Here is a 26,500-nt window from a genome sequence, read left to right on the forward strand (position 1 = left end):
AGCATAGGGGAGCACTTTACATTACTTTTTTATTATACTCTCTAGCATATTTAAACCCGAAGGTTTATGGCTGCAGCAACACAAGCCTTCCATCTGTCCCTATCCGGAGCCTCCTAAGCCTACTAGCTGCTTTTAATCATGGAAGTATTCATTTGATCACAGTTTTTGTTTCAATAGCTCTAGTAGTTACTTTCACTTTCTAATGACAAAATTGACTTTTTATGGGTTGATAATATGTGAACATTTCAGCATAGATAATATTCACAAGTAAAATATACATGTTATGTACACCAGAATACACTCATTTATTGAATCATTCATATATCCCCAAGTATATGTACTTATTGAATTTGATTGGGTGGGCAATCGGGTGGGCACAGGAATTTTTGGGTGGGCGCTTGCCCACCCGTGCCCACCCCTGTCGCCGTCCCTGGACACCGAATATCTGACCTCCCTACTTAGATACGACTTGTTTACAAGTTAAACATATTGACCTTGACAGTTGGAGAAGGCGAGTTAAGAATGCAACAAAGAATGGCAAGAACTTTTAGATTTCTCACTGAATCATTTGCAACGACATTATCTATATCTTTATCTAATTAATGTAGATAAAGAACTTAAGAACTTCTGCATTTGACCGTATCAGAGATAAATCTAAGAAGAATCGTCCCATCACGAGCAACTCTGTTGTTCTCTATAAAAAGCTAATGGCCTGTACTAATGCGTTATGTGTACCTAATGATACGTGAAATCAGTGCGAGGTCAAACTTCCGTTTCTATCTTCAAATTCCACCGTGAACTAGAGTGTGTTGCTTCAGAGTCAGAATAAGATCCAAAGTAAATGCAGTGGAACAGCTGTTATTTCAGTTTCTTTAATTAATCACCAGATGTCACCCTATCTCTAAACCATCTGTGTAATGTTGGGCATAGGGAAATAAGCGGACTCGATGTAAAGTGCGTTATCTTGTCTAAAGGATAAAGTTGACGTCTTTGGCTCTTGATAGGCTCTCAGAGCAATGAGATAACCTCAAAGAACAAGTGCACATCGGGTACCGTTTACGATGGCAGGCATGGTGCATTTGACTCCAAGATCTGCTTTTGTTTGGATAGTTGTCGTGGCTTCTACTTTGTCCACCACTCAGGTAAGCACTTGTATTAAGAAGATTACTGCTCGGTGAGATTTAGAATACAAAAGTTTAGCCGTTGGTGTAATATCAGTGGTGTATTTGGAATCTCACTTTGACTTAAAAATTATTTAGTCATTTTTTATTAGCGTATATTTTGGGGAGCTCACAACCAATAACCCCTTTAGGGCAAGTTTTTCAATGGCCAACGTTTTGGTTAGCCAACCACCAGTTTGAGTTTACCTCCAGTCTTAACCAACATCGGGTTTTTCAATGTGAAAATAACCAAAGGTTCTCTGACCGTAGGTTGGGAACGTAACAGTTGTGAGTTGGCAATGCTGAGGCGAGAAATTCGACCACTGCCATCTGGATGTCTAAATTCAAATCAAATTTCGCCTGGTGTGAATAGGTAAAACTACAATAAGGCAAGTGCAGTTGTTCAAATTCATTGTTTACATTATAAATACAGAATCTAACGCGCACGCATTGCATTGCTACAAAGAAATACATATAAGGAAAAAAACATTAGGCTTACTACACATTTGACTTTTTTTTTTCCTAAAACAGATGCATTTCATAAACCGGAAAAAGGTATTACGTAGTATAAATAATTAAACAAAACCAATGTGACTTTTTATTGAATTCCACCGTGTATTTCTCGTTCAATGTGACTGAGAAATTGTCTGGTGGAAATCAATCTTCCAATGAGGCAGCCATGTTTATTAGCAACTGCCAGTCATCTCGCTGACTACCGGATAAAGTACGGAGGATGGAAAAACTCAAAATTGCAAGAAAACGCGCGTTCTAATTGTTGTTGTTGGTTTGGTTTATTTTACTTCACCTTTCTGCCATATTTGGTTATCGCGAAAATGAGGATGAGTGATGATGTAATGAAATTGATGAGGGGACCTCACAAACAACAATTTAGGCCGGGATTCGAACCCGTGACGAGCGCGCATTCTTGTTCCTATGTGTTGTACTCTGCAGTGAATAATGAAATAATGTGGAATGAATAATGTATCCCAGAACTTAAAAAGCCAAATGAATATCATTCAAGAAAGTAGAAAAAGTGTGTGTTTTGTTACCTGTTTATCTCCTCTACATCGCTTTTTCTTGCTGTATATATTTAATCGCGATAAGTAGCTAATGAGCTTATGGAAGTCACGAGGGACAATCATAAACAGAGAACTCTGGACTCCTGATTTCACAGTGCCCTGCAGATGCACTGGGAGGAAATTATTTGTATTTTCTTTTTCCCTTCTTTAGCGTTGCTTCTCCATCACCTTACCTAAATTCTGCCATGACGATGAACGTTGAGTAAATTAAACGGATGAAGAGTGGTTACAAAGGAAGACTCATGAACAGGCCAGGGCTCGAGCCCGGATCCTTCAGTAACGAGATCGTAAGATGGAGAAATTAGGGAAATCAAGCAATGCAATTTGTTTGAAGAAACGTTAATCATATGCAAATACGGTGGAAAATGCAGTTTACTTTACCGATACCCACGTATCCGAATAGTTAGAGCTTTCCATTCATCTTTGTTGTCGGCCGACCTCCGTGGGGGAAGTACAAGTGGTTCCGAATCGGTACCCGGTGGAGGCACATAGTGGTTCGGATTCCACTTTAAACTGTAGGTCCAGTCCCGATTAGCTTTTATGTACATAAAGTGGACTTAAACAACAAATCAACCATCCGCGGGGGAGTGGCTATCACAGCACGCTATGACACCAGGAGTTCTGGGTTCGAACCCCGACCTCGGCATGGATGTTTTTTATGTGTTTGTATCTTCATTAACTTCATTTGTAACTTCGCTTTACCTCCACTTTTGGCTAATCGTCAAGATGATACGATAAAATTGATGAAGGGACAAACACAAATAACACCTATGCCCAGGTTGGGGTTCGAACCCGGGATCTCTGGCTTAATAGTCAAATCACCAGGTTTTGGATTTTCGAAAGTGGGTGGGATTAACGTGTGCTTCTTTTCTGTAGTCCTTCCTCATTTTGCAATCCTTTCCTTTCTTTGACGTTCTATTTTTAGGAATACTGGGCCCTAAAGGGGGAGGAGGATTATGACCCACACCAACCTCCCTTGGGCACGCCACTGAATGCCACCCCAAGTGTCGACATCACCGCACGTCACTGATTTTAGAAGTAGTTTCTAACGGTATGATGCGCAAACCAGATGCCGGTACAAGCCAAATCGAAACGAGAAAACAAATGACTGTCCACTTTACTTCTAGAGTTTGCCGGGTTTCTTCGCATTTTGGTTGAACTGTAGCTACCTACCAACTCGTAATTGCAGCCTTGGGTGAACCTTGGGTTTGACCCAGGGCTCGAAATGGAAATTTTCATAGAAGAGAACACTTTACATTCGTTAACATGATGTTGTCTTTTTCTTGTCTGATAACTATAGCGACGGAATTAACTGATAATGAAATGTGCGCTGTATTACAATTAATAATAGTTAATGTTGAAATATACACGTAGAGTTGAAATAATATAACATACACTGGACACGAACCTTCTGGATTTTTTTCCCATACAAAAATTGAAACAGACTGAAATCGCATGAATGGTAGGCAGCTCGCTCAACAGGGAATTTTTAAGAAATAAAGTGTACGTATTCTCATGAGCAAGTACAAGATATTTTTATATTGTTATTTTGTGTATGATCAAGGATTGGGTTTATACTTCAGAAAGTCAACTTCAGATTAGTGTCAGAAATATAAAAAGCATGCCGCAAGAACGATTTGATTTGAGTTTCGATTTCAACCAACCCAACCCACATTGTACAGTGGGATCCATGAGTATTACCGTGCAAATTGTCCATGACTATTTTCATTAATTTTTCTCTTACATCCTATGTGTTCTTAAGTGTTGGTTTTTTATGTATGCTGGTGAAGAAGTTGTCAACAGCGTGTTTTGAGTTTTCTTTTAATTCTTGAAGCTCTTATTGGGTCAAATAAAGTGCACGAACATGGTGATGGACAATTTGCAAGGCAATACTCATGGATCCCACTGTACCATTAGGTTAATCAGGGAAACTATAAAATGTGGAGATATGGAAGAGAAAAGAATGACCACAAAAAGAGAACCCGAATTTGTGTATAGCTCTTGTGCAAGAGGATACCTCTGTCGGAACAATGAAATCCACAAGACACGACAAATAAAAAAAACAAATAAAACTATAAAGAGAACCACAAGGCACAAAAGATGAAGGCAACCTAGACGCCATCATACGCTGTGAAGTCTCTCGCAGCAACAATATATCTCCGCGTTGTACAGTGGGACGCATAAGTATTACTAAGCATATTGTCCATCAGCATGTTCATGCGCTTTGTTTAACCCAATGAGAGATTAAAGAAGTGAAACAAAGCACTAAACAAGCTGCTGGAAACCTCAGTACAAGCATACTCTAAAAAAATCTATTTCTTAAAAACATGTACGTATGGTGCAACCAGCATTCCACTATACTATTAAAGAGTTTTAACAATTTAGAAGACATTCCTTGTGTGATATGAAAGGCTTGGTTTTGTTAGGCTAATTTTACAGCGGGATATTTATTTTCGTGTCCATGAAAATTAAGTCTTAAGTTTATGAGAAAACGGTGTCGTGTCATTTGCGCCGAGTCATTTGCGTTGAGGCTTCTTATCGGTTCATTTCCGCCGTGACACATGTCAAGACCTTCCTTGGCTGGTTTTCCCACAATCCAGAGTGTCATCACCGCCGGGCGCACGTGTGTTTATGGCCACATGGTGCATAGTGCATAAAGTGGACTTAAAACATAAAATCAAACGTGTGTTTATGACGATGCACAACTGTGTTTACACTGAAATGTTAAACCTATCCAGAGAGTCAAATATGACTTTTCTTTACTCATTTCAAAAGACGTTACACATGATTACTTGTATCAATTTTATTCCACAACACAAAATACATAAATCAGTATCAGCCTTTTAACTATTAATCATTTATCGTTAATCGTAAAAAAAAAACATTGTAAATACAGTATTGTTAAAATATTGGAAGCATTCTAAAAGTACTTCGTAAATGTACACTTTGGAAGCAACATAATTGTGCCAGTCTATTACACTTAATTATTATACACTACATAAAATCGTCAAAAACATTATAAATAGAATGTAATTTTTTTGCAAGCATTATATAAGTACGTATATATAAACACAATATTTCGATACACTTGCACAACAACAATACAAACGTTATTTGGATTATTGTAGGTATGCAAATGCTCGAAGGCATTCCATGCGTTGTTTCTATCATTTCCATATATTCTCAGCCATCTTGTCGTCTCTCACAAGTCTCAGTTTTACGTAAATACTAATTTCCCAATGTATATCCCTCATATATACTTTCATCTTACATTTGTTTACCAATCACCTTAATTTTCAATCGAAGATAAACACAGCTGGAGCTGGGCAACGTCATAAACACACATGCGCGCGGCGGTAATGACACTCCGGATTGTTGGAAAACCCACCAAGGAAGGTCTTGACATATGTCGCAGCGAAAATGAACCGATAAGAAGGCTCGGCGCAAATGACTCAGCGCAAGCGACACGGACTCTGAGGAAACACTTGCAACTCAGGAAAAATTCAATTGATTGATTTGTTGTTTTAAGTCCACTTTATGCAGTAAGGCTAATTGGGCCTGGACCTACAGTTTAAAGTGGGATCCGAACCACTATGTGCCTCCACCGCGTATTAAACCCGGGACCCCTTGATTACAAGGCTACGACGCTACCACTGCGCCTTTTGGGAGGCCAGGGAGAAATTCGAGCAAGTACTTCAGACGTCAACATAAAAATATAATATAAATTTTATCGATTGGTTGGTTTGCCAGACCACGAGAAAATAATCGTTACAATGAGACTTAGCTATCAACATCTCATGAAACATGGCACTAAGGTACAGATATACCCAAGACAGCCGGGAATTAGGGTTTGTTTGTGTGTGTGTGCAGAGTGTACTCGCTTTAAGCCCCTCCTTACGCTAGTCACATATGGCACAATTTAACATTTATAGCTTAATCATGCAGCACTTTAGATTTGAAATGAATGCTGAATACTGTGCTTGGTTTGAAAATTATAGGTTTTAGGGGTTAAAGAATTTAAATATAACTTTTATTCTTCTGAATACTTAATGTTATGTTTTTCAATTTTTGTGTAACAAACCAATCACATACGTATTACTTGCTTCAAGAACTTACACATTTTCAAATCCATGATATTAATATGTACTATAATTTTGTATCAATTCTTTTTCTGAAATTTTACATGCAAATTTACATAAATATATTTTAACAAAGCTTTGTACAATGAGCATATAATTATTAAGTTGTAGCCCACAAAGAGTTGATGTGGACATTTCTATACACTCCAAATTTCTTTTGCCGGCCCCGTGGCGGAGTGGTTAGCACATCGCGCTACAGCGCCAGGGATCCCGGGTTCGAATCCTGGCCTGGGTATGTATGTTTGTGAGTGTCTATTCATCATATCATCACTCATCCCCATTTTCTCAAATTAGCCAAAAGTGGCACAAAAAGCGAAGTAAAATAAACCAAATCAAACCAAATTCAAATTTCTTTTTTACGATATATTTCAATAACTCCATCAAGTAAAATCACTTGTATGTGTATCATTGATACCTACATTCACCTTCACAATGATTTTTTCACAATTTAAAATTATCCTTTTTTTCTATTACTGATTTATTTAAAGATTGTATACATGACATCTACAGCTGTAAGCGATAATTAATCGTTGCTGCCTTCCAACAACTTTCCTGATACTTGTATTTTTCTGCTTACTGATAATAAAAACATTTCATTTCCGACTTGTGTGGCTGAGTTGAACATTCAGAAAGCTTCAGTTGTATGGCTAACGCGTTTCACGGTTGATAAAGATTGCAAAAAGTAGATATTCATTGTCTTGGTGTGTAAATTAATTCCCTTTTGCTGCTTGGAGCGCTTTTATTCGAGGAACAATTCTTTATCTTCGAGTGTATACTGTTGAAAATAAGATTATGATGTTAGAAGTTATTTAAACGCTACAAACGCCTTCCTTCTACCTTCTTTCATGAAATAAACAAGTAAAAGGACTTGACATAATGTTTCTATTTTGTTATTATGATTATCACATTAAGGAATTTTAATAGTCGATGGTCTCTCTTGCTTCTGCTCCCCCAAGCGTCTAATTTTTGTGAAGCCCCCTAGGCTATATAGCATAGCAGTGGCGTGGCGTGGATTTTTAAAAGTGTTACCGGTTATCAGTAGGACATTTAAGGGAGACTTGGGCGCCTCCCCACCTCATGCCCCCCCCCCCCAAATGTCTTCCAAGTAGTTAATATAATATTAATCTGGTACGTATGCAATTCAATACTAGATTTTGGTAAAGTTATTAATCAGGAAAAAGAAATGTTGACATAAGGACTAAATTGAAATCGCAATCATTGGTTGTTGACACAATAATACGTAATTTGAAACTTACAGAAACATCGAAGGCTAGTTATAGAGCAGATCAATCCGACTTTGAAAATAGTTATATGATGCTGGGATCCCGGGTTCGAAACCTAGCTTGGGCATGGGCGTTTGTGATGTCTATTCATCAATTTAATCATATCATCACTCATCCCCATCTTCGCAAATTAGCCAAAAGTGGCACAAGCGAAGCAAAATCAATCAAATCAAATCAAAAAACTTCTATGATGCTGTCATAAAGAGAAGTTTTTCATTTGAATTTGAATTTTTGGGTGCGTCATGGTCATGGTCCACGTTATCCACATCTGAATTCGACACGTTTTTTTTTTTCACCCGAAAATAGAGTACATGGCCAACAAAAGAGTTTCGACAACTGCACACATCGTTATACCACGAAACATTGAAATGTCGGTCATATCCAGCAGACGACTTGGTTTTTAAATCGTTCAAAATAGGCTTTGGCCTCCCTTTCGCCACAATTTCGATTTTTTCTGCAAAATAACGAACAGAAAGTTTGCTTCAAAATATCTTCTATCGCACGATTACACACACTGTCCAGATAGGATGAACCCGCCACCTCGGAACTCGGAGCAAGCTTCATAAATTAATTGACAATGCCCGAAAACAACATAAAGACGAAAGACACCAGTCACAAAACTCCCACTGCACAGTCCCTCCCACAAACCGTTGTTTACTTTTGTAACACGTGAAGCACCCTCCTTGCCCCGTCCCCTCTCAGCATCGGCCCTTCCCCAATATTTTCTTCCGAACCTGCAAGAAGTCCAGTTCTACTAATGTTGCCATCTTAGTTCTTTTGAAACCAGATTTGCCCAAATCGCGAAACTTTTCGTTTCAAATAAGACGTATGTAGAGTAGATGTAGTCTTCATCTGTTTCCTAACTACTCCCACTCCCATGTTTTGCTAAATCCACTGAAATCTCATTTCTGACACCACTACTATTTCGTATATTTTACGTCCTTTGCTACCTTTAAGGCTTTCGCTTTATAGGATAATCGTGACGATGAGGATGCATGGTGAATTATTGAAATAAAATTATTATTTCTTTGTGTATGTAATTATTAATTTTTATAATTATGTAAGTAAAATAATAACAACGAACATTGAAATAACCATTTCTTGCTGAGGATTCGAACCTGCAACACCTGACACTTCAGAGCGTGCTAAGATAACAATCGGGAAATTATGCTTGTAAGTATTGTTTTCACCCAAAAACAGTTCTACCACCTCAAAAACATTGCTTCAATCCGAAATTATTGCATTCCTGCGACAACGTATGTCAATCTCAATCAGTATTATCAACAATTATCACAAATTCCTGTAACCGAAATAATATTATATGTGTGAAATATAGAATTTTAGGTTGACATTTTTAGAAGGACAGCGCACCCCTTGACCATACCCATCCCTCTCCTCTCCTTCTCGCCCATGATGTCGAAGAAGGACAAAGAGAACTTTCATAATCGCTGATATTTAGTGTAAATACAAAATATCACTTGGTAGTTTGCTTTTCCCTCAGTGTGATTTGATTTTTTTAAATTTTGATTTGGCGATTTTAAGTCCACTTCATGAACAGTAATGCTAATCGGGACAGTTTAAAGTTGGATCCGAACCACTTGTGCCTCCACCGGGTATCGAACCCGGAATCCCTTGATTATAAGGCGGCGACGCTACCACTACGCCATCGTTCCCCAGTGTGACTGGATACCTTCAGAGTAAGATAGACCCGATAGGCGACTTAGCTCTTTTCTGTCAATTGAATATGGCAACACTGGTATGTTTCCGGTAAGGGTCACCGGCAACTGCGCCGGCTAAACAGGCATACCATAAACCCGCCTCTTCCTCCCGTGGTCAGTCTTTGCCGCAACGCGAAGTCTTCCTTGGATGGGCTCAGGGCCCTTTCCTCATGTTGCCTGTGGAGGGTACCGGATCAGTCCTTCTCTTCGCTTTTGCCGGTGTCAGAAAAATGTCAGTCTGCAATGTTTACTTTACGACAATATTACCAGTTTATGTACGTAATAATATTTTAAGACGGGTTCTTCAATTCTTTATATTTTGGTGTTACCTACGGTAAAAGCGGCTACATGCACGCCACGCCTCTGTAGCATAGGATAGCCTAGTGGATACTGGTTGAATTGTATTGAACCTTACACCACTCCATCCATTTTGGGCTACACATATTCAAGTCATAAACTATCGATTGATTGGCTTAGTTTATTTATAACTTCCTACCACCCCCATTAGTAACTGTGTCAACTTTAAATCCCTAACTTTATTTTTTATACAATTTCATACACTGTACACTAGTATTAACCTTCCGATTACTAACCTTTCTCTCTAAATTTAAGCTCCTAAAATCAATAATTGTAGATCTAACACAATAATATTTTAACCATACTTACACTATTATATGTAAACCTATGATTATTCTGGTTTTCGAATAATCATTGGTCCACTTTCTGGTATGATTTTAAATCATACCTATATGTAAAAAAAATAAAATAATAATTACAAATACAGAATAAAAACAAAGATAAAAGGGGGAATCCCGTAAATATTTTGTGCAACTGACGTTCCGGTATAATTTAAGGCACCGGGACAATAGCGTATACCTCCGAATGTATGCTGGTGGAGGAGGGCATTTTTGGGGTAATCCCCCCTATAAATTTAGTTTATTTTACTTTGCTTTTCTGCCACTTTTGGCTAATCGTGACCAGTGGCGAAGCTAAGGCGTAAATACTGGGTAGGCTGAAAAATCTGCTTATATATTTTTTTTATACAGCAGGTTCATGCGTCGATTCTTGTTGCTCGCAAAAGTATCAATTACTCTTTCCTTGAAGCTTTGATCAATAGAAAGTTCTTTAACCAGTTATTTTTCAATGGCTATTGTACTGAGAGAACTTTATCTTTTATTTTTCATTGAATTACGGAGATATTTTTTTTTACTCTCTTGAGGGTGCTCATACTTCTTTCGGTGGAAGCTGGGAATGTCAAGACCAACTTGATAAGTTGTGTTACTTCTTTGTAGATTGTTTGAAGATCATTGCTAACTATGAATTTTAGAAGGTCTGCAGGAGGTAAATGCTTTTCTTCATCAGCATAGATATTCTCTAAATCATTTTCTAATCGTTCTTTGTTGAGAAATGGATATGTGGACAGAAGGTTGTTTAATTTCATCACAGGAAAATGTAGTTTATATTCCCCAAAGCTATTTTGGTCTACCAATTCAACAAATTTTATCTTTTCAAGATTTCCAAAACGTATTTCCAGTTGTACAGTCAGTGTGTCCAAGATTTCGTAGGTTAAGCATCTGAGAGCCACGAAGTCTTGTTCACTTACATTTATTTTACTGCAAATCATCTTAGTATTATATTTTTATAACATAAATACGTACACTATGTGACACACACACACAAACACACGCGCGGATGCACTTGAAGTAAATTAACATTCAACAATGCAGCGCGTGAACGACGCACTTTGCACAAGAAGACTAGAAGCACAACAGAACAGGTTTGGTTCTGAGGTTAGCCGCTTTTACCCAGCGAATCGGCAGTCCCCTCCCCTTACCCTCCCCTCCCATCTACACAGAGCTCACGGTGTAGCTGCCTTTTAAACGCGAGGCTTTTCGTCAAAAAGCCTCACAGTTCGGCCCGAACGCGCTCTCTCTTTCTGGCCTGCCTGACGAGATATATGGAAGGATCGGCGGAACCAAACGTCCGGATTACATAGTTTAATTCGTTTTAACGAACTTTGATTGTTACAGGGTACAAGAACATTTTAATTTCAACATTTTTTTGGGGTAGGATAAGCCTCAAAAGCCTCATAGGAGCTTCGCCACTGATCGTGACAATGAGTGATGACATGATGAATTTGATGAAAGGACACTCATAGAAAACACCCATGCGCAGGCCTACATTCGAACTCTTGAACCCTGGACGTCGTAGCGCGCTGTGCTAACCATTCCGCCACGGAGCTCGGCTCAAAAGCTATCGGGCTAACATTTCCTCATAAAGCTGTTAACCTTTTTCAACTTCGTGACAGAAATGGACGCTAAGATATCGGTCATGGTTACATTGCATCATGTGGTTTTTCTATCATATCGTACCTGATACCATGTTATTTTGTTTTTTTCAGGCTGCAGGATGTGGACACGACGAATGCGGGGAGGGCGACTTTGTTTGCTGCGGGAAACACAGCGATGTTTGTTGTGGACCAGGAGTTGGGTTTTACTGTTGCGAGACCCGAAAGGACCACAACAGCGCCTGCTGCTACCAACACATCCCTCATCCGGTTCCCCGCTCTCGGGAACATCGGTGGTCGCTTTGGTCTAGCTGTGAGAAATCATTTTGTTCATTTCCTGTATCAGTCACTATGTACAGAGGCGCAACCAGGAATTTTTGTCTCGGGGGGGGGGCGGCAAGTAGCAGGATAAACGTACCAATAATAATAATAATAATAATGTTAATAATTATATTATTATTATTATTATTATTGTTGATTTCCTTTATTTTACTTCGCTTCTTGTGCCACTTTTGGCTAATGTGCGAAGATGGGGATGACTGATGATATGATGAAGTTGATGAATGGACACTCATAAACATCCATCCCAAGCCGGGATTCGAACCTGGGAACAACATTTGATTATTATTATTATTAGTAGTAGTAGTAGTAGTGGTATCAAAGACGTTATTACCCTCGTAAATTATGCAAAAAGGGGGTAGAAGTTGGTGCTAAAGCATATGCGTTCGAATAGAGGATTTGAATTATTTTTTCAACACGTTCAATTTGACATTAATAATGGAAAACAAGCACACAAACTATTTTTCAAAGACAGAAAATGCTTGATAAATGCATTCCAAATATAATCTTTTTTACATTAACATGTATAACTTTCATGCACGATATATATTTCACATATATGCAACATGGAGCGACGCGGACACTAAATTGTGTACGTTCCCTTTCCTCAAAACAACAACAACAACCCAGCGAGAAAGACCTAGGGGAAATTGTCCCTCCTCGCCTTAATGCAAGAATAATACAATTATTATACCATTCTCTGCATGCATTATGGCCACATTACATCCTTTAATGTTATGAAAGTATTAAATTTTCGATGAGAAAATTTAATTCAAGGCGTTTCATTATTCACAATATCGAAAGTGAATGCATTTGTATTCTTTTTTTAATTTTAGTGCACATTATCATGCTTATTTTCCAAAGTTTTAGTGAGTTGGTATTTTAAGTCCACTTTATGCACAGTAAGGCTAATTTGGACTGGTCCTACAGTTTAAAGTGCGATCCGAACCACTATGTGCCTCTACCGGGTATCGAACCCGGGACCCCTTCATTACAGGGCGACGACGATTAGTGCTTGCTTGCCTGCCTATTTGGGCAGCTTTGCTCAGAAATGCGGGCTCTAATAATACGTCATTAAAGTAAGTGGTAGTGGTTGTTATTATGAAGGAAAGTGTAATTTATTTATACTTCTTTCGTAGGGTTGAATGTGACGCTAATTCTGATCGTGTGCATTCTCCTCACCTCCTTGGTCTTCACGTGCTGCTGCAAGAAACGGCGCCAGAGGCTGTCACATCTCTTGTCTCCAGAGTACCCAAGGAGAAGCGAGTATGGAGCGGTGAGGATCCGGCCGGTGGTGTTGGCACCTACAGGTGAGTCCTGGATCAAGGGAAAACGGGGAAGATAACGCTTCCTATAAATGTATCCTACAGAAAATCTTTTTTTACGGAACTCCATCGAAAGCAAGTCTCTGCCCAAGTAGTGACTCAACGGGCTCGACCAATGAACGCCTTAGAGGGGAAGTGAGTGCATGGTGGGGAAAATGCGGCTTCAGCTACACTCTGTCCCTTTAATCTCTGGAGCAAGCGAACGAAAACAAGTCCTCTGCGCAAGTAGTGGCTCGAGAGGGATCGACCAATGAACGTGAGAGGGGAAGTGAGTGCATGGAGGGGCAAATATTTATTATGCAGCTACCGGCCTTGCTCCACAGATTCCCGGGACATACATAACATAAGACTTATTTCGGTCGTATCTGCGTATTCTTTGGTTCCCAAATACAAATTCATTGCTGTTGTTTGCTTGTTTAATCATGTAGCGTCGCTTTTCTACCGTCTCTGTCTAATCGCGACGACGAGGATGAGTGAAGATTAAATAAAATTGATGAAGGGACAGGGGTGTACGAGATTACCCTTTCATAAAACACCCAAGTGAAAAACTATTCCCCACGTAGTACACCCTGGACTGGTTTCTGCAACCTAACGAGGCACTGGCGCATAGACCTGCAGCTAGGATAATCCTCTGTGGGAATAGTTTTTGTCCCTTCATCCGCGGAGAAGATGAACTATACCGCGTTTGTTACAACCTGTCCCGGTTCCCGCGCTAGCTGATCGCTGGCTTTTCTCCGTGTTGGGGAAAATCAAAGCCAGGCAGCCAATTAAAATACGCAACGTGGTAATAGCGTCTACGTAAGCACCTGTCTTCTGGCTTCCATTCGCTCCTCGCTGCCCAGCAGACGATTTTTACCTCGTTTCTCATTGGCACCGAAACTGTCGAGCGATCCCTAGCGCGGGAAGCGGGACAGGTTCTAACAAACGCGGTATAAAGATAGGTGAGAGGGTCTTGTTTGTCCACGTTCACGGTCAACAAGCTTATGGTAATAGTGATCATAATAAATATCAAGCGATTAGTGGTGAGTGTCTTTATCCAGTTACATCTTCGGGATTGCCAATATAGTGTTCTCAACAATATGTACACATATACTGTAACGCTTGCAGGGTGTCGGGCGTTACGAGGGGGACTATTTTCTCAGATGGTAGACATTAATACACAACCCGTTTAATATATATATCTGTTATTTATTATTCTAATGGTTAACAGTAGTGATTATAGACTAACTCCCCTATCTCTATGGCCATTTAGTGACTTGAGCTATTCCTCTAAGTAATAAGTCCCAAGTGTCACCACTTGGTTAAGTTGAGGCTTACCCTCTAAGATAGGAGCAGCGAGCTATGGCGCGGCCTCTTGTCGTCTCCCCGAGTATCTGGACTCCGTCCTTTTTCTATGATTCTCCTAGTATTTATTAACATGGGCGTCCTTGTCTCAATTCCCCAACCCAACTTAGTATACCGCAACCTTGTGGTTATTTTAGCTGACAGTCCTTTCTGGGGGGGGAGGTATGGCCTTGCTGACCATGACGAAGGCTTGTGGTCCGTAGACCTCGAGCTTATCGTCCGGGATGCCCCCCAGAATATTCACGGCCAAGGCTCTGGCCTTGTTGAGCTAAACCACCAAACTTCCTGTAGGTAACCTTGTCAGGAACCTTGCCCTTGATAGTTTTGGGGGGGGGGAAGGAAGGGCCTGGTCTGTATCATGGTTGTTGAGGACGAGACAAGTGATAGTGACGCAAGTCCTATTTCCTGGTTTTGCTTTCCTACTCTGGGCAGAGACAACGCCCCATTATGTAACTTGCAGAAACGCTCGTTACATATCGCCCCTCCTTATCTTAGATGGCCTCCATCTAAGCTGACTATTGACATGCCCTCATATATAAGGCTGGTTAGGCTTCAATTGTTTGCCTATGTATTTAAACAATCTGGTTGCTCAAGTCACTGGACCCATTTGGAGTTAGATATAAATTACATGATAAGTTAGTTTACATAATAAGAGTATAGTGTTCTTCAAAAGTTTATGGTTAAGATTTGCTTTTTATTCCGTTGTTGGTCACTGCACTATTCACTTTCACTTGTGTTTGCTAATGGTGTAGGTCCCAGGGTTCCTTCCTGTTTCGTCCTAAGGTGGCGATGGTCCTAGGGCGTCCCTCGAGAGTGGCTCTCCTTGGATAGGAATAGGTTCAGTCATTAAAAGGAGTAAAGTTGTCCATAGCTCTGAAACTGAGACTTGATTTAACAACATGGTAATTACTCCAAAATACATTCATATACAGGACATTTCGGTGCTTCGTAGGAAGGAGGTCTATCGTGTTGCCCACGCATAATGACAGGAACTGAAGCATTTCGCTTGGTTGTATGGCTTCTGCGATAGATTCGGTAACCTAACCATGATAAGAATGTGACCATTACACATGTCAGTAAGCTTAACCAAATGTGAAGGTGAACTAAGGATACTATTTTCTGGTTCGTAGGTGATTCCATTTGTTTGACAACCATACATTGAGGTTTATTAATTATATCGGATGTACACTCATAGTTAGTTATATTAGTTTGGCGGTGATTTACCCAATGTATTGGTAAAAATTGGGATATTTGTGCCTTTGTGGGATCTGGGAGAATGCAAGGGAACTGTGCCCTATAACATTTAGAATTTATACACATTACACATTGACAACCTAATTGAACTACTAAGGTTCCATAAGGGGAATCTCTCTTAAAACTAAAAAGTATGCTTTCGCATTTAACTGTTATTTCCACATCTGGTGGTGTCAATACTAAATAGGTCGAGACGTTTAATAGTACAGGTAAGTTAAGTACAGGGTCTTCATGACAATGTAGTGGGCAGTACTGTTCTATAGTAGTAGCATCCTGTGTAAATATAGACTTTAAACATCTGTAATCTGAGGTGTATATGTTTCTGTAAGGCGTAATAAAACATAGTATATCATTAGTTAGAGAACAAGAGTGTTCGTAAAACGTCTTTTCATATTCATCGATGAGTACTTCATCTGACGTTAGCGTTATTTGGCATATGTTATTTTTGAATTGAAATGGTAGGGGTTTTATGTTGTACGCTCGAAATTTGGATCGTTTACGCATGATTGGTATTTTCAGGCCAATTAGGGTATATTGTGGTCCTATGGTACATTCTAGTATTGGAGTGTTGTAATATTGCCCTAAATTGGTCGTGGAGATGGCCAGAGTATAATTATATTTAGCTATCTTTCCTTCAAGTGTATCTAGATGAGATACGAGGTTGTTGAGAGGTAGTATAGCTGGGTGTACCTTTCTGTTTTGGCATGCTGAGGTTAGAATATGTAAAAATTGAGGTGGATTGACAAAAGTAAGATCTCGAATATTAACCCAATTTGTTGCTGGAAAGTTCTGGATTCTATGTTGAATTTCGTTTATATCCTGTTCCTTTAAGAAAAGAGTACGTATGTGGGTTTTAGTAATGCGGAAATAACTCCATCCTTGAAGTGAGGGATCGGTAGTAATCGTAGTGTTTCCCAATGAGGAGGGCAAATCTTCCCAATCAATTATTTCAGAAAAAGCAGCATTGTACTGTAACCGATATAATAGTGGTACAGAAGTTTCGTATAATATAGGTGGGTCAATTTCGTTGATATAGATTCCTGATGTTACGAAGGTTTTAATTGTTAAGCCGTCAACGAGTATGGGTGAGTGTAATGTAGAGATAAGGACGACTAGTCATGCTGTCATTGAGAAATGTACGGGTTTATTTCCATCATTGAGTTTACGGGGCAGTGGTTTAGGAACTGTTCCTGTTCCTGGTTGTATTTGTACTTTAGTAGTATTGTCATTAGTGAAGAGAACCTGTCTAGAAGTGGCGTGTGAGGGTTGGCTTACTAAAGGAGTGAGTTGACAACAACATTTTACATATTTCTTACATATCCAATACACAATGAATATCACTAGAATTAGAATTAAAATAACAATAGAATAATTAAGGAATTCATGAAATATTTCCAGTGAAGTACCCAAGGCGTCAGTGGTTTGGATTTGACTGAGTGCAATCAATTGAGTGGTCATAAGACGATTCTTATATATTGTCCATGCTACCGCAAGAGTAAGGACTATATTCCAAACAAGACTTAATGATATTTTGGAAAGATTCTCGTTAGAGATATCAGTTTTTATATCTTCCAAATCAAAATTAAGATCGTCATTTTCCTCATTCGGCTCTGTCTGAGTTGATATTTTCAAGAATGGTATCTTCTTGGGCCAACTAGCGTCTAAGCAATCATTAAAATGTTTGAATTCTGCGGCTTTACCTCCGGAAAATAAGACGTCTATTTTCATCGTTGGTATTTTTCCCCATGAAGCGGGCAAAATATGGTAGCTACGCAACTTGTCACTAGTCTGACTAGAGCATGGAAAGGTTCTAGGAATTACAGTTTCTTCTGTTATTGATAGAGAGCAATTACATGGAAGGGTAATTTCGAGTGCACCGGCTTGAGTTTCATAAGTATCTAACGTAAAAGATCTGCCGTTGCATTCGCCTTTTATTTTTGACGGCGGGTTGGTGATTACATAATGGTCCTGTGCAACTTCCGTTACGATAACATTACTTCCCTCGTAGCATTGATACATACAGTGTCCGGCTAATTCCTGAATAGTTGCGCCTTGGCGTATCTTTTGGGCACACGAAGAGCCCAGGGTGGCATCGTGACCAAAACGCGGTAGATAACACATTGGAGAATTGTGCGGGTCGCAGGTATCTAGGAAAGTACCTGACAAGAGTCGAACCGAATTAGTACTAGTGGCGGAAAATAAAGGTGGATGTATTATGTTACAAGTGCTGTTTTGCCATCTAAAAGGCACAGTGAGGAATTCTTCTAAAATAGGGGTCTCGCCTATTTTCGTGATTGGAACAATGTCACTGAACCTGTCCTTCTAGCAGAAATCTTAATATTGCGAGGTAACATACCAAAATGTAACAAACTACAAGTACTACCTGTGTCTATAAGTGCTGGAAACTTTTTCCCAAAAATTTTTACATTTATCATCGGTCTTTTGTTATAGTTTTCGTTTCCTAATGAGAAAGAAGAACAATTTTCTGCACGATACGATCGTTCTTTCAGGGGTTTTGTCTGACATGGGCGAAGGCGACCCCTGTAGCGCATTCCCATTATGCGTTTGGGTTTTCTGAGTTTCTTGGAAAAGGAGAAGGATTTCGTGGCCCTCTGTTAGGATTTCGCTCATAATTCCTATGATTATGTCCCCTAGAATCACGGCCTTGTATTGAAAAAGATCCGCGTCCTCGGGTGGTCGAATATCCATTATTTGAGGGGTATGATCCTTTGTTGGGACAGTATCGCGCAAAATGAAATCTAGATCCACACGTAAAACATAGCCTATCACCATTTCTACCATTGTTACTGTTATTAGGTCTACCTCTAAAAGATGTAGATTCTCTGCCTCTTCCTACACCTCGCTGCGAATGAGATTTCCATCTAATTTCTTGTCTCTGATTTTCCGGGATTTGAGACTGCTCCATCGCATGCACATAGCGCTTTTGATTTTCCGATGGTCCTGAAAAAGTTCTCTGTCCGAGATTTGATCCCTTTACAACTTGTGCGTAAGATCGCGAAGCAATGTCAGCTTGTCGTTTAGCACGCTCTAAAAGTCGCAAGTTGGCTAATAAGTCGTCCAATGTTTGTGCTTTCATAGTTACTAATTTCTCGGCGTCTTGCGCTTGTAACCCATTACAAATGAAATTAATTTTCCCTTCGTTATTCATATTCGGATCTGCTTTGTTACACATTTTCAACACATCATAAAAGTAATTCTCTATTGACTCTTCGGGTTGTTTCTTTCGTGCAGCTAGATCAAGATAAGCCTGTCCTACCGGTAAAAGAGGTTGAAAAGCCTTTGTTAACGCTTCTTCAACTTGTGCAAAACCCTGCAAATTTTCCAGCATTTCACGGTTTAAATCCCAATACGCTAACGCGCTTTTCTTTAGATACGCCGGTAAAAATGTGACCTTTTGTGTGTCTGTCCACCCTAAAATAGAGGATACTCTCCGATATGTGTTAAAAAAATCAGATATACTCTCTCCCGGATCCGCGTTGAAATTTTCTGGTTGAATAGACGGGGTTCTAGCGTAAGAACACATGGCGGGATTCGAATTAGTAGCTGCAGATGCAGGGTCAGGCATTTCTAGTATGTCAGTTTCGATAGGTAGAGGTGTACGTATTGCTTCCTCAGAGCAAGCAGGGAGTGGACACGTAACGGTCGCAGTAAGTAGGGGTTTGCGTTCACCAAACGTCTGTTGACGCGTAAGAACCATTAAACAACACGATTTTTGTACAACGACCAAGCGGACATCTTAACAAAACACAACAATCAAGTTTCGACAACTACCTCATTTCGAACAACAGACCACCAAGAAAGCACAAGAGACAACCTAACCAAACCAAACCTAAAAATTTCAAACAAACCTTCGTCAGGGAGCGCGTGATATATGCTCCACTGTGAAACAGAGAGAACCGTAAAAAACACGTAGCAAGGTACTGGGTTCTTCCCTCAGCTGTAAGCAGAGAACCGCACCTCCACCATTCTGTAACGCTTGCGGGGTGTCGGGCGTTACGAGGGGGACTATTTTCTCAGATGGTAGACATTAATACACAACCCGTTTAATATATATATCTGTTATTTATTATTCTAATGGTTAACAGTAGTGATTATAGACTAACTCCCCTATCTCTATGGCCATTTAGTGACTTGAGCTATTCCTCTAAGTAATAAGTCCCAAGTGTCACCACTTGGTTAAGTTGAGGCTTACCCTCTAAGATAGGAGCAGCGAGCTATGGCGCGGCCTCTTGTCGTCTCCCCGAGTATCTGGACTCCGTCCTTTTTCTATGATTCTCCTAGTATTTATTAACATGGGCGTCCTTGTCTCAATTCCCCAACCCAACTTAGTATACCGCAACCTTGTGGTTATTTTAGCTGACAGTCCTTTCTGGGGGGGGAGGTATGGCCTTGCTGACCATGACGAAGGCTTGTGGTCCGTAGACCTCGAGCTTATCGTCCGGGATGCCCCCCAGAATATTCACGGCCAAGGCTCTGGCCTTGTTGAGCTAAACCACCAAACTTCCTGTAGGTAACCTTGTCAGGAACCTTGCCCTTGATAGTTTTGGGGGGGGGGAAGGAAGGGCCTGGTCTGTATCATGGTTGTTGAGGACGAGACAAGTGATAGTGACGCAAGTCCTATTTCCTGGTTTTGCTTTCCTACTCTGGGCAGAGACAACGCCCCATTATGTAACTTGCAGAAACGCTCGTTACAATACAGGGTGAGCCTAAAAAATAGACAGTTTCAAAGTTTTACAGAAACAAGGGTTTTAATAACATCGTTAAACTACTTACATTTTTTGAAGAGTAAGTCCTGAAGTTTACATGGCTAAGTTACAAATGTTCTTGTGACCATTTTGTAACAATGCGTTAGTCCAGCTCTCCCCAAACACGTCTCAGCATGTCGGCCATATTGCTGGACTGAGGTCAAGGGCGTTCACGTGATGCTGACGTCATGAAAATAACGAAAAGTGAAGACTATCCGCACATTCGGATTTTCAGCGCTGACTTCAGTGCTTAAGCATTTTCATTCGGATATTCACCGATGGATTCAGAGCTGAATCCACCAGATTCCACCTCTTCCACCACAAACAGGGGCTGGTGCAAGCGGTGGATTTTAGGAATTGTGGGTAATTGTAGTCTGCTCACGATGAGCTACAATGGCGTCGATGAGAACGATGGAAGTGAATTACGGGCCGGAAACCTATAGAATAAATGTGTGTGTTCTGCCATTGCACTTGTAAGTAGAAATAAATCTTCCTCTTCCTTCATACTATCCTTAGGTAGTTGTTCTTTTAAATTGATTCAACAACGGTATTTCCATAAAAACAGAAGCAACAGCTGAAACTGCAGATAAAAGAGAAACTGTAGCCTCCATTTTGAAACAATTTGTGATGTAAATTTGAACGTTAAGTGGTGGAATAGGCGATGACGTCAACTGAAGCTTCAGCGCTGAACTCAGCGCTGAAAATCCGAAGGTACTGTTTCTCAATAGAACAGTACTAAATGATTCCTAATAGAACAAACAGTTTTCGATTTATAAAGCGTTTAATATGTCTATTTCTTTTGGACTCACCCTGTATATGCATTACATCATCGTATGAGAACCAGACGAACGTAACTTCAAAAATGTTGTTTTTGGTTTTGTTTAATGTATCTTCTCTGAAGAGATCTATTTGGAATCAGGTCACATATCTCCATTTCTAATCCCTAGAAGTAAGAAGGAGTCACTGCCTCTTTTTGAGAGTCAGACAGTCCTAAGAATACATTGTTTCCTCTCTCCTGCATATTTGATAAATTGGAGTTTATTGAGAGCTTTTTACAATGAAAGTACCCCTGAGGGGAATTAGTGCATGTACATAAAAAAAAGGTTTACATAGCACATAATAAACACCCCCCCCCCCCCACACACACACCGGGTGTCCCAGAAGTCGCCGAACCCGGTGTTTACAACCGTAGAACTGAAAAGTTAAACGGAATGAGAAGAAACGCTTTCATCGAATATAAGGCCCTGTATGTTGAGAAAATTATGTTATACAAACATATGGAATATCATGCATGATTTAATAATAAATAATTAAAATGTTGCCAGAAACGAGAAAAAATCTGCAAATCGTATTTTATTGACACACAGAACTCACTGAGGTAAATTATTGCAACATTTTTCAATATCGCCGAACAATCTGGATGTAATTATATTGAATTTGACAGAAAAAGTACGTTGATGAAGTCTTACAAACATTGCACAAGGGTATGAATGAGCTATCCCCAAATTCCATGTTTTTACGAACCACACTGGCAACACTGTTGCTTGCAAGTGTCACTGGCAGATGTGCCTGACCTCTGGCTATCATACTGAGGCACTTTTAACGAAATAGGAGAAAATTGGTTATTTTAGAAAATATATATATCAATTGGGCACTTTGTTTTTTATAATAGCATAACAATTGTATAATACAATGTAAAATCAACAAAACAAAATATATCTTTAAGTTCTTATTAAATAGTGAAGTAGTGTTATAAAAATACAAAATTATGTAGTGTATACAATATAAATTTATTTTATATAATTATTTAATTCCCGAAATTCCTCAACTGAGTATAATGTATATTTCAATAGCAAATTTTTAACCTTACTTTTAAAGACCGTGGCTCTCTCAAAATATTTATAACTCTTTGGTAACGTATTGTATAACTGGATGCCTTTGTAAAATGGTCCTTTTTGGTATGCAGTTAGCCGAATTTTGGGTATGATAATTATTTTTTGTCTGGTATTGTAATTGTGAGTGTCCATGTTCTTTAGGCAGTTCGATTTCGTTTCGTGCATAAAAGTAAGTGTTTCAAGTATGTATAAACTTGGAAGCGTTAATGTGCGAAATTTAAAAAAATAAGTTTCGTTCCTCTGGTTCTCACACGACGACATAACATTTGAAGGTTTTAAGCTTCATGTATTTCTTTAATATCTTGCAGAACCTGTTTCGGAGAAAGAAACCGAGTTCTCTGGACCATCTCACCCAACATCATCTCGTCCGCCACGATACGCCACCCAGAATCACCAACCTTTGGTAGGTTTATTTATTATTTATTTTTTTGTTTGTTTCCTTCCACCCTCCCCCCTTTTTTGCAACTCTTTTGTCTCTTTCTATCTTGTATCTTCTTTCTATAATAGCTTTCGACATGTTCTCACTTTTAGTACTTCTTCGTTCGTGTTTACTTCCACTCTTCTTCACCATTAACATTACATTTTCTCTGTATCGATCATCTTGTTAAATACGTTAATGAACACCGTTGCCGTCGAGTAGATATTGCCTAGGACATTTTTCTGCAGCCGACAGAAGCGAAGAGAGAGGCCGGTCCACTACCCTGAAGGAAGAAGAGGGCGCCAATGCAAGGAAAGAGCGGGGAAAGACTTCATGGGGTTATTCATATGCCTGTTAAGGGGCCCTGTTGCCGTTCAAACCTACCGGATCAGCCAGTGTTGTCACATCGGATTGGCAGAAAAGAGCTAAATCCCGCCTAAAATAGGAATACCATTTCTGTGAAGCAACTAGAGGTAGACTGCAGAGCCAAGGCTGGATTGAACTTCAACTGAGACCAGTTAGGTAATATACGAAAATATAGTTCCCTGGTGTGATTCGTGAATTGAACAAACCTTGCTCCAAAATACTAAGTTGGCAATACGTACAGCTGGGCGCTTCCTTTCCACAAAGGAGCAGAGTTCTGTCGTCTGCTCAGTGCTCACCACACAAACGTCAAACTGACCCGAGAAAAGTGTGGTTCTTCTTCTTCCCCTTCGAACCTCATTGCAGATGAAGAATTGACAAGGGTCTACCACTATTCATTGGATTTTCGTGGTAGTTATTTCTAGGAGTGTTTGTTGCTAAATCACTGTTCTCATTGCAAAACAAGAACGAAATGAACAAACAACTAGCTCCAAGACATGTTTTCTTTACCGGGTGGGGGGTGGGGGTGGGGGAGATAACGTCTAGCAGGCACAATTGTCGTACTGATAGCCGGTAACACTTTTGATAAAGTCACGCCACGCCACTGCCTCTCTCTTTGTCTGCATGTGTGCTGTTTCGCTTCTTTATTTCTGTTTCTTTTTCGTCTCTCATTTGGGTTTTCCTTTTCTCTCACTCTTTCTCTCTCTGTTACTTCTTAAATTCTCTCATTCTCTATCGCTTCTTTCATTTCTCATATATTACTTAAAGCACTTCTTTCTTTAAATGACATGTAAACATATCAATCACTAGCGTGCCCAAAGGGTTGGTTGATGGGGTTATCCTTTTGTCCAGTATTCCAAAATAAAAAAAAGAACATCAAATGCAGGAGAAGATGGAGAAATAATGGCTGACTACTTCAAGAATTTACACGTAACGCCATCCTTTTGAAAATCCTGGGCACGCAACTGATGTCAATATATCTATCTTGAAGGATCGAGCTTTTCGATTTAGATAGCCTATCCCTATGGAATATTTTCTGCGGGCGCCCATGCAAGAACCACTCAAAATATTTGGTATGATAGCGCATTCATGTACTTCCACACACGTGCGCACGCTCACACAAACACACACATTTCTTTTGATATAATAAAACTTTATAAAGAAAAAAATGCCGGTAAGGTATCGCCAGAAAAAAAATCTCTGGTTACTTTTATCACAGAGAAGCGTATTATAAGATATCACAGATAACGTATCAACGTTGAAACCCAGATATCTGGGGTTCTAATTTACCAGTGCCATCTCTTGATCTCTTGTAAACGTTTTAGTCTAGAGGTGAAAGCAAAAAGGTGCCAGTGCTGCCTCTCAGCGGTGACTGGCAGAACTTCTTGCGGACAGTAAATCAAAGCGAAGATGGTTTGCTCCCCGAGTTCAATATCTGCCTGTAATACGTTTGTCTGTGTTATTATTATCATTTTCTTTTCAGGTTCCACCACCGCCGCCTTCTTACAACGAGGCTGTTCTCGACGCTCCTCATGTGACGGTGACTCATCCTTCTGGTTCTTAGGGATCACATATGAATATGTAAAGTGATACAAATGAGTTATTCTCTTGTAACAACCATGATAGCCACTTAACAAGTCTCAGTGCTTCGCTTCACTGTGCATATTATCATCATCTGCTATTAATTCTGCAGACACAATAATATTTATAAATATAATATTATCTTTCTCCTATTAATTGCCAAAGCAACTAGGGTAATGTGATCATTGCATAATTGACATTATTTAAATTGATTATATGCATGGGCGCCGTGAGAAATATTCGTGGGAGTTAGGCCTTTGAAAAAATTTGAATAGTAGAAATAATAATAATATTAAATCATAACTATTTTCAACCAATAAAATAAAACCATTTTATTCCAATTTTATTACTTGTACTACTACATTCCACTAGATGAGGGAATATGCATCACAATTGTTTCACAAATATTTTTTGTACATTTCAGACATTTTGTTTACTGAAAAGCATAGTTATTCTTTTGTTATTATTTTTTACACCTCGTTCAAGAAAAAATCTTTAAAAGTTATGGGAAAATTTTAGTCTCATAAAAATATCATTTTTTGAAACTTTGAAACTATTTATTCATTGGATTAACGGGTTAAGTTTGAAAACATGACTTAGGTCCTGCATTTTACACTCAAGTTTTTCCGATCTAATACATAATCCTGTTCGAATATGAACTAACTGAACTTTTCTTTATTACTAGACCTCGTATTTTTAGGTTCTAAAAAGTGTGCTTCTATTTTACTAAAATACGCTCTAAAATCCTAAAATAGATCCTAAAATCCTAAAATAGGTTCTAAGAATATTCGACGAATCGGTTCGTCCCCTCCTCTCGACGCCCGTGACAATATGGTATGAATGACATATACCCGCAGAAAGGGTTTGTACTTAAACTTTTAATCCCCATTTCATGCATCGAAACAGAACCTGCAATATACTCAGTACCCGAAATATTGAAATGGTTTGTTGCTATATGAACAAAAGCACTTAACATACGTGATTGTGGGTAACTTGACCAAATTGTTAACAATTAAGTAATGAAAATATTTAAAATCAATAAATCAAAATATTTTGCAAGTAACATGGATGTTGTGTTTATTTTTATTTAAGACTTGTGAAATACCTATTTTACTACATTTTATAGCTTATTTATGCAAAAAGAAGACTATTCTTAAACCCAAACTCTTGTATTAAATAGAATTCTCTACTTTCTTGGTTTGCATTTATTTCACTTCATAAATTTTTATTTGTACTGTTTAATATCAATCTGTGCATACAATACATAAATGCAATGAAAATCACTTGGATTTTGAAAGAAAAATTTGCATAGTATTCTGAAAAGTGTTTTTCTGTTAAATTTAACTGCGAGTTAACCCCAGATAGCACATAAGCTTGGGGCAAGCTTGCGATAGCTTCCTTTTAGCTTGTCAAAGCAAGCTTCACATGGCAAGCTCGATGTAAGCCTGATGCATGTGATAACTAGCGTGATAGGATGCATTTTTTAAAAAATAAAGCAATAGAGACACCCATTTAATATAACAATAGAGATACTTACTAAACATAAACA

General features: G+C 39.2%; 1 protein-coding gene across 2 annotated transcripts; it reads left to right on the forward strand.

The window, feature by feature from the left end:
• The first annotated feature begins 798 nt into the window (after nt 1-798).
• Nucleotides 799-26,143, forward strand: LOC146003677 (uncharacterized). Of its 2 annotated transcripts, XM_083142038.1 has the most exons (5): nt 799-1,142; nt 11,781-11,979; nt 13,145-13,315; nt 22,898-22,992; nt 24,854-26,143. In XM_083142038.1, exons 1-5 carry the CDS (start codon nt 1,062-1,064, stop codon nt 24,932-24,934), a joined length of 627 nt encoding a protein of 208 aa, XP_082998164.1. In that variant the 5' UTR covers nt 799-1,061; the 3' UTR covers nt 24,935-26,143. The 2 variants fall into 2 exon arrangements, with proteins under 2 accessions (XP_082998164.1, XP_082998165.1); XM_083142039.1 differs by lacking the exon at nt 22,898-22,992.
• The last annotated feature ends 357 nt before the right edge of the window (nt 26,144-26,500 follow it).

This window comes from Lepisma saccharinum, chromosome 20 (assembly GCF_977018435.1).
Source record: "Lepisma saccharinum chromosome 20, izLepSacc3.1, whole genome shotgun sequence".
Classification (NCBI taxonomy): domain Eukaryota; kingdom Metazoa; phylum Arthropoda; class Insecta; order Zygentoma; family Lepismatidae; genus Lepisma; species Lepisma saccharinum.

Coding starts and splice junctions, on each gene's coding strand:
- LOC146003677 (XM_083142038.1), top strand. CDS start 1,062: ATGGCAGGCATGGTGCATTTGACTCCAAGATCTGCTTTTGTTTGGATA. Junction 13,316..22,897: donor GGTGGTGTTGGCACCTACAG/GTGAGTCCTGGA, acceptor AATATCTTGCAG/AACCTGTTTCGGAGAAAGAA. Junction 22,993..24,853: donor CCCAGAATCACCAACCTTTG/GTAGGTTTATTT, acceptor TTTTCTTTTCAG/GTTCCACCACCGCCGCCTTC.